The 9,555-nt window shown below is 35.8% G+C and overlaps 1 protein-coding gene across 1 annotated transcript; it reads right to left on the bottom strand.

Moving 5' to 3' along the window:
* Positions 1–58: 58 nt before the first annotated feature.
* On the bottom strand, positions 59–9,442 carry yps (ypsilon schachtel). The gene is made up of 7 exons (XM_066731693.1): positions 9,281–9,442; positions 8,235–8,298; positions 5,978–6,011; positions 5,628–5,886; positions 5,186–5,508; positions 3,907–3,969; positions 59–3,611 (listed from the first exon to the last, which is right to left on the bottom strand). Exons 1-7 carry the CDS (start codon positions 9,339–9,341, stop codon positions 3,567–3,569), a joined length of 849 nt encoding a protein of 282 aa, XP_066587790.1. The 5' UTR covers positions 9,342–9,442; the 3' UTR covers positions 59–3,566.
* Positions 9,443–9,555: the final 113 nt, after the last annotated feature.

Here is a 9,555-nt window from a genome sequence, read left to right as displayed (position 1 = left end):
AGCTGATTGGATCGATTGGGAGAGGAGTTTCGTTAAAAGGTGAATAAACAATGCTTGATTGTAGCTCATACTTTTTACGATTTTTTTTATATGTTTATTTTTTATAATGCACATGTTTCGTGAAAAAATTAAATTCCATATATGAAATTAGCATTTAGATTTTCACGTTTCGGTACAAAATTCACTGGGGCAATCGACAGGCGTCTCTGGATAGGCTTAAGCAAAGACAAATCCAATTAACGCTTGCCGAATCTTTTCACAATTTATTCTTCGAAAGATTTATAACATCAACACTAGGAAAGTTTTTCAAAATCATTACTTTTTTTCTCTCCTCTCAAGTTTGTTTTTGAGTATCAATTATATTCATCATCTCATCAAAAATTTCTCGAATCAATTGACTGTCGTATTTTTAGTAATATCCTTATTACGTTGAATAATTCGAGGTGCAAAAGATTGTTAAGCCAAGTGAAGATCTCGAGATTCGAAGAAAAAAGACGAAGGATATAATCGGGTTTCACTTGTCTCATCTTCGCGTCTCGTTATCCCGTAGGCTGCAATCGAAACGTGAATTTGGTATTTATTCCTCCTACCCATGGCCGAAAAAAATGGTTCAGCTTTTATTTTGGTTTTCAAAAAGCAAGCACGGGCAGGGCTCGCGCCATTACCATCGGATTTTGCTTATTGGTTATCCTCGTTCAGTTGGTCGGCGGAAAATCGAAAAACACCGACAATTATTATTTTTTGCGCTTTGGTGTTACATTACAAAGCACGCCGACGGAAATTATCGCGATACCATGACTGAAAACAAACAATTTTCAATCGTCGATCTTGAAATCCGTAAGGCGCACGTTTTCATTAATGCGAACACCCACTATGTCGAGGAACGACGACGCAACTACTTATCGCAATATAGATCTAATCAGAAGAAACTCTGAAGAAATTCATGTCGTCCTCGTTATTATCACTACCTTGCGCATCTACCAGTTTTACTGTTCATTTGCTGAATTGATCATTTTAACGATTAGCTCTACTTTCGGTTTTCACAGTTAACACATGCATTGTTCTTTTGCTTGTTGATTAGCGTTCTTTCAGCAATTATTGGTTAAAACGATGTTGATTTCAATCTCTTTCAAGTAATACAAATCTGAAGTGTTTTAATTATTCTGTTTTTCGCTTCTATCGCGTTGTAGTTAGAACGCGCGGTTACGTTCGACGGAAATCGAATATTTTTCACTCTAGCTAGAGTTCTGTCAATCGCCTGATCGTACGAACGGACGCGAGTTATTGTTGATTCTAGTAAAAGCAGAAAAATGCAAGCGACATGTCAATATTAAAACTTCGCGTCCTCATCAGTGTCGATCGGGGTGCCTCTTCAACATGATCGACGGAATCTCGGGAATGATTTTGCTTTTATTTTCTTTGCTTGTGCCGAAACTGGAAAAACAACGGTTTCATGTAACGTAATCGCGCGTTTTACTATTATTCTTGCCCATTCGGTTCATACTCACGCACACTCTCTCTCTCTCTCTCGTTCTCTCTATCTTTCTCTCTTTTTTATTTTGTTTTTAATTCTAGTTTTCTCAACGACCTCTGCACTTGTTCTTAATCTAGCTAGTACACTGCGATGTTGCTTCTTTCCTTAATCATCAAGTGGTTACTAGTGCGAAAACGAACATACGCACAATGGCAAGGACTCAACACACGTAGTTGACAAAAGGCTACTAACAAAAAAGGTAAGGAGACGTTACTTGGACGAAGCGAAGATTGTTCGTGGCGTGTTTGCAGTATATATCTCAAACGACATGTATCAAAGTTAACGACAGGACGACTTGTGTGTGATAACAGGTTTCTTTTCACCTCATAGTGATAAACAGGCATGAAGTAATGTTGGGTTCTCTTGCAACACATTTATCGCAAATTCAATTAAACAATAATACGTAGAAGACTGTCGACAAACAAATATTCTGTGTATTTTTTTCCAAATCTGGAAAGAAAATTGTAGTTTATTTTCCGACGACAGTACTACAAACTAAAATTTAAAAAAGTACTTTCATGCAAAGTTATATATATATTTTTTTATCTCTCTCTCTCATCTCTCTCTCTCTCTCTCTCCCACGCATTCTGTTGGCAAAGGACAATTGCCAGTTTGAAATGCGGGTAAATAACTAGCAAACTTAGAATCAAGCTGAACAATACAAACATTCTCTGCATTTTTCATGAGAAAAAAACCTTCGTCCAGGCAATTCTGAGTGTGCCAGTTTTACAATGATTGTCTCACGGTCAACCAACGCATAAGTCAATCAATGTTTGTACAATGATAATTATGCTAGAACCCACCAGGGGTTAAATATAATTATTGCTATGATCAATCGTAAAAAATACGTCCGAATTAAGTAATAACAGTTGTTTTACTTGAAATCGCATTAAGTGCTCGTAAGAAAATTTTGGATACTTGTTTATGATCGCTCGTGCGATACCTTGCGTCTTTGTACTATAATTAATCTGCATGATTAAACATGAGTAAGACAAGATAAAGCAATAACGCGGACAATAAACGTTCATACGGATACTTTATGAAAAAAGATAAGTAAATTTTTCATATAAATCGAAAATAATCTACAATATACATAACTGACTGAAACTGTCATATTTAATCTGCGCTTCTGTTCAATAGACAATCTCTATAGAAAGAGAAAACAATTAGTAAAAGTGTTAGTGAACTCAAAGCTATTTCAGGTTGGAACGAGAAGATACAATATGTCGCGCGGAGGGACAAAGTAATAAACTTATGAAACAAGGAATACAAAAACAAAAACTAAAATGATGCATATCTTTCACGCAGTTTAATTAATCGCTTATATCCCCGTTACGCTATTCGTTCCTGCCAGATTTCTTTCCTCTTCTTTTCTTACTCAATAGCAGTATCCAATCGCATTTCTTTTTTACAATTACATATCCTTTTTGTCGTCCCGCGCTTGCATCGCAATGTCGTTTCATTATATTAGCGCAAATCGAAAAACTTGGAGATTCCCGATCAGAACTTTATTTGCTCATTCTCCAACGTTGTTTTATTCGCGTTAAACGAATAGAAATTATACCACCGCCACTTAGCGCTTTAGTCTTCACACCACGAAATAGTTAAATACAATGCATAGCAGTAAAGGTTATTATTTAAGCTAATCTTATCCAAACCTTGAGTTGAGCCTTGGCACACATAGTATGCGGAGGTGAAATTCAATTTATGTTACGTTAAATAAAAATCAAAAAATTGTTACTGTCTACAGTAATTCTTAATGCTCATTCTCTCGATCGATATTCATCCACTTTTTCATTTTTCACTCGTTTCCATTATAAACCTTAATTTAACTTGCTTTCGTGGGGAGAGTGCGGAGTAGTGTTGGCTGGTTTCTTTTTTTGTTTTTTTTTTTGGGATTTTTTAACATTGTTATAGTACTTGTTGTTGCTGCTGTTTGCTGTTGTTACACGTTGCTGCTGCTGCTGCTGCTTCAGTGTATAACGGGTGTTGGTGTTATTATATTATGTGGAGTGTTTGCGGTGATAATTAATTAAGCGGTGCTTTCGGTAGTGGTGTTCTGCACCGGTTGGCTCTCCTGCAAATAAAAAATCCAAAATTAGAGCAATTTATTAAATACTTAATACGGACCCTGTCCTAAAAGCAAATATTTTATTTATAGCTTTGGATAGTTCAGAAACCATTAAAACTTTAAAGTACGGGGGGTAAAATAAGTAAAAGTGAAAAAAACTGATAGATATGATCAGAATGCTTGGAAGTGCCAGAGAGCTAGAAAATTAAGCATGCTAAATTAACTAAATTCCGCGAAGAATAGAAAGAAATTAAATTAAATGAAATGAAAAGGAAAAGAAAATAAAATAAAGCCACATTACCTGTGGTTCAGGGGCAGCGGCAGGTGCATCCTTATCTTTAGGTGCATCCGACTTCTGCTCCGACTGAAAAGAGTCCAAAAAAGGTACGTGCAATAGTGTGTGCCAAGCGCTACTTCATTTCAAAGTTCATCGACGAATTCAACTCTGTATTTATAGTATAAAGCACCATCACAAAGTAATGTTCCATTTATATCGCATAAGAATTTACAAATAACCATTTCTATAGTCGAACAAATGACTCTTTAATTAGCACTGTAATAATCGAGTTCAATTAATCGATGAACAACTACATAAATATGTACAGGTGTAAAGACAAAAGGAATACTACCGATCAATAAAACAAAAATCATTTTTAATCAATGTTGCTTGAATTGACGATCCTTCAGTAGAAACAGCGGATTTTTTTTTTGAAATAGCATAGAAAAGTTAAAAAAAAATCTTTAGATGGAAAATTTTCAGACAATAATTGCAGATAATTAGAAAAAACTGTTCTAGTCTTATTACATGAAATATTCAAATCGAATAATAAACGCCAGGCCGTTCAATGTTACGTAATAACAAGCTTAAAATTCTTGATATTCTGTTAATGAATCCTTGATCACTCAAATAATGTGTAAATATGTTTTAAACGAAATCTAAGTTTTTATTTTGTCGAAATTTCGGGACAATTTTCCCAATAAAACAAAATATCATCATTACTCAAAAAAATAAAAAACTATCAACTTTAAAAAGATATATGAATCGCGTAAAGGATTACAATAACGAAATTTCGGCTTGCATCTACAAATGAATTTATCTAAAATCGTTGTAAAACTACTTTAAATAAGTATTTTCTGTTAAGCTACCGTGCATTTGTAACGGAGCTCAATTTGACACAGTTATGTATTCTTCGTCTAATGTCGCTAAACTAATCAGTGATAGTAAGTGCATTTGTGCTGCACCCGGGGTCAAGCTCGTTGATTATCGGTTAGCCACAATACTAATCAATCTTAAGGTCCCGATCAATAAATATTACTAGGGTGCAAAAAACTACATAGCAAATCGAACTGTTACTAATTAAAATTATGCATATTTAATGTATAAACGCAAAATAATAATTGAAATATATTTAACGTTGTTCATCATTTCCAATTAAATTTCGAGTCAAAAAATGGAAATTTATCTCTCTCTCTCGTTCATACATTAATATTCTTATTCGTAGTACGCAGAAGAAACCTTAGGTGAGAAAGAGTCATAGTAATTTCAGTTGATACAAAGATTCAACGTTATATTATATTACCTGTTCTTCTTGGCTTCGAAGACGTCTATTTAGAGGGGCGCCTCTTCGACCACGGAATTTATTGCTGCGGAAGAATCGACGAGACGCTCCTCCACGCCCGCGTCCACTAGAGCGCACATGATTATCATCACCACCTTCTGCATCGTTTTCAAAGTTTTCATTGTTGGAGTAATCATTCTCCTCGTGAGACTTTCCTTTGTTCTGGCCAGGCCCAGGACGACGTCCTCCGCGATAATATCCATCAAAGTGTCGTCGTGGTCTATACCGACGATGTTGTTGATTACCGTCCCCGGCATTCTGATCTTCGCCAGGTTTACCCTCGCCTAATCATAAGGTATAAGGTCAATTTAACAGAAATCCATCTTCCATGAAATTTCATTTGTGCAAGAATGTCTTAAATAAAATAATCATAATGTCATTAAAGATGAAAGAAAGAAATTACCAGATTCGTACTCTTCCTGACCCTCACGAGGTCTACGTTGAGGTCGACCATTGCCTCGTCTGGGATATATCCAGTGATCCCCAATGTATCTACGTCGCTTATCAGCAGCATAGGGTGAGCCTTTTACTGCTTCCCCGCTTGGACCAGTTACGTTAGCTGCTTCATGACCTTTCTCACCGATGACGACGTCAAACTCAACGATTTCACCATCTCCAACACTGCGCACTGCTTTTCTTGGGTTATTCTTTGCGATTGCCGACTGAAATTTTTATGTTTTTGTCACATTTCTCTCATTAAAACGCATTGTTTATTTTCAAGACTCGATTCTCTTCGATTAATAGTCTACTTACTTGATGGACAAACACATCCGCTTTGGTATCATTTCTAAAAGAAAAACAAAAGACAAGTTTATTTATAATTATTTTTTTCCATTTTAGTACTTTTACAATTACAAAAAAAAGTCGTGGTAGAAGCTAAATAACTTCTGTGCCACATCTAAACACGTGTATATCGAGTGCTATTTCTAACCAATGAGTATACACGCGTTACACACGTGTATATTTGTTTTAACGATGATTCATTGAATTAAAATAATTGTTAAAGAAAAAAAATACTCTTGTGCTAGCCCGATCTTTCAACTAAGAAAAGTACTTAAATTTTATTTTCCACTTTAAATATTAAAGGTGATAGTCACTTGTAATAAAGAAATACAAGTACACGGATATAAATATAAAGCAAAACAAAGTACTATTGTGAAAATAAATTAATCTTGATAGAAAAAATTGGTACGAAGCGAGCAGCGTCCTCGTGTTTCCCTACTAAAAACATTGATGCAGTAGTAGTCTATGAAGCTGCGGAGCAAAGCACGGAGCTGAAAGTTCGTTGAACTCTGGTCTGGTACAGTGAGAGAGAAACGCCCGTTTACAAAACGCCAGCTGTCCGTTAGAGACCCCTCTAGAGGCAAGTCGCGTAACATGCTTCCGTATATCGTTCTGTTTATTTGTTTTTTGTTATCACTCTAATCCAAAGAAATCAAGAAACTGATAAGTAATGTCATGTTTAAAAAATTTTTAATTAAAATGCAATAAACCAATAATACACGACTCTCGTAAAAACCGATTCGAAAAATATCCCAGACTCAAAGTGTATCATTTAATTAAGTTTCGCTAAACAATCGATCAATCAAAACACACTAGGGAAGAGCAGAATAATCAAGATAACATCAGCAGTTAAAATTAAACGAATGTTTCAATACTCAAATACAATATTTCACCCGTAATTCAAAATAAGCTGAAGTTTGTGTTTGGCAATAAAGTTCGTTTTCTTTTCCATCGACTGTTTCAAGATACAACAAGGTTTTCACAAACAAAAGGTACTAAATTCCTATCGTATATATTAATCACAAGCCATTACCTATAGGCAATAAAGTTATCTTTTCACCATACAACGTGACAAAGTTAAAGAAATCCGTTATTAGTAAACTTTACATAAATTGTACTTGAAAAATTTAGTAACACGAATAAGGATCGTTTATACGGAGCAAAAATCTATTTTCAGAATAGCTTTGCGCGCGTGTGTGTGTGTATGCGTGTAGCTGGTTTTTGAACGGCGGTATTTTCACCAATGGATGACGCAAGAAAAATGTTTTTCCTTGTACATCTTAAAATAGAAAAGAAAGTAATAACATCGATTATAAAGATTACTTATCAAGAGGTCTTCATGAATCAGAAAATTAACAAGGTTTAACTTATGCCAAGATAGTTTTCTTTACCTCGACATTCTAATGGAAGTATTATCCGTTACGAGAAAATAAAATAAAATTTGTTGGCACGTTGTCAAATAAATAGAAATCTAGAAATAGCGCGTGACTGCTGGGTCTAAGAGACAGACGAATACACGTGCCGATTCACAAGCGAATCGTTACACCTTGTACATTCAAAACTTACCGGTTTCTGCGAGTTAAATTTTATCCTAAATATTAATAGTTCAATAACACACCTCTACGTTAAAGGTATTACGGCGTATCAAAAATAATAACGAATTTTAATATTATACTCCAAAGAGTCGAATAGCAAACGATTGAGGCAGCAAAAATTATCAAATATAGCTCTCAGTGTATAAGCAAAACCAACGGTCACAGTCGAGTCAAACATGACTCTTTCAAGGATATTTCGCAACTGCAATAAACACTCGCTAGGCAAATTTAATTATTGGAGAAGTTATTATTTCCCGCCGGCTAATTATTATCCGAAGAAATTTATGTATTAATTTATGGACTTTTTCTTTAATATCACGTGACCTAAAATTCACGATTACACGAGATGAGTTAAAATAAGGCGAAAATTGCATAATTTAATCACGTGAGCCGATGAAAAATTTGAAGAAAAAATCTGATAAAAAATTGACAAAGCGCAAAGTATATCTAAATACACGCGCTTTCAAGTTTCGTGGCAAAGATGACTTGGCTTTACATTAGCGTTGACTCTATAGCTTGCTCGCTCCGTTTTCTCTGCGTTGGTGTTGTGTATAATTGTGCGTAATACGCGCGTACGACACACCGAGAGACAGTAGAATCACAAATATTTGAATAGAATAATTCAAACTGACCTGTTGATGAACCCGTATCCACTCTTTACATTGAACCACTTTACAGTCCCGGTCACTTTGTTAGCTAGAATTTAATAATAACAACATTAATTTTATTGTCTCAAATTCGCATCATTTCTATTCGAAAACAAAAATGCTCTCGACATGCGAAATTCTCTAAGAATAGACAACTATTCCAGTCTGCCATTTATACTGTAGTATACCACTTTACACTAATCTTAAGCTAAAAACGACGACAAATGTTGTAAATTTTACACAGTGGCAATTTAACAAAAAATTAAAGTACGCATACAATTTTGAGCGAAACAATTCACTGAATTAAGCGCATAATTTAAAATTATCCATTAGAATCATGATAAGATAATTTCAGTATTTAAGTTAATACAGTAAAACTTGTATGTTCTGCCAGTTTCAAATGATAGTATTTAGCGCTTATGTAACATTAAAACTAGAACAGATACTTTCAGGCAACTTATAGCATTAGACTGGATAATAAGTGGAAAATATGAGATATACCCTTTTAGCTCGCCTACCACACTAACATACTCGACAATAGGATTTCGAAATTATGAGAACGCTCCTTTCTCAGCAATGAATCAACGAGGTATGAAGAGCGTTAAATATTAAGCGCAATTTTAAGAGAATCGAACGATGAAATTTGATCCCGGGTATATAAAAAAATAATGACAAAAAATATTCTTTCTAGTGGAAATGTAGATGCTAAAAGGAAAATCGATGGTTGAGCGTGTGGCGGCTTCAAAGAGCAAAATCGAGCAGGGAAATTTGCTAGGAAAATGCGATTGGTGAGCATAGGTGAAAATGGAATAGAATATGGAGAAAAAAATGAAGAGGGCAAAAATTGGGTAATGTTTTGCGAAAGACGCATCGATGGATAAAGGATTGAATTTAGGAAGCGTGGCCGGTAAGCCGGCCACATGGCTGGTGCGTCTGCTGTTTGAGGACGCCATTGCAAACGGTAGGGATTCGCGCAAGGACTTTTCCGGCCGACAAATAATTTCAGTAGGAGGAAATGCCAAATAACTCACCAATGACCAGCTTTAGCTGGGCAGCCTTGGGTTGTTCGGGCTGTTTTTCCGGGTCAGCCATGGTGGTGGTGGTGGTGGTGTTAAGGTGTTAAGACACGCCGCTGCCGAACCAAGATGTTCCCGTCTTTCTGGTTGTGGTGTTGGTTCCCTTCTAATGTTCCCAACATGGCTGCGGCTCTAGGCGACCGTACAAACATCGTTCTCTGGAAACGAGACGCGCGATTGGCCAACGTTCGGGACGCAGTCTCTTCCGCACCAATCAGACGGCCAGTCTT

This window comes from Prorops nasuta, unplaced genomic scaffold (genome assembly GCF_024137725.1).
Source record: "Prorops nasuta isolate Cenicafe-Biocafe unplaced genomic scaffold, Cenicafe_Pnas_1.2 PNAS00009, whole genome shotgun sequence".
Classification (NCBI taxonomy): domain Eukaryota; kingdom Metazoa; phylum Arthropoda; class Insecta; order Hymenoptera; family Bethylidae; genus Prorops; species Prorops nasuta.
This window is presented reverse-complemented; position numbering and strand designations above follow the sequence as displayed.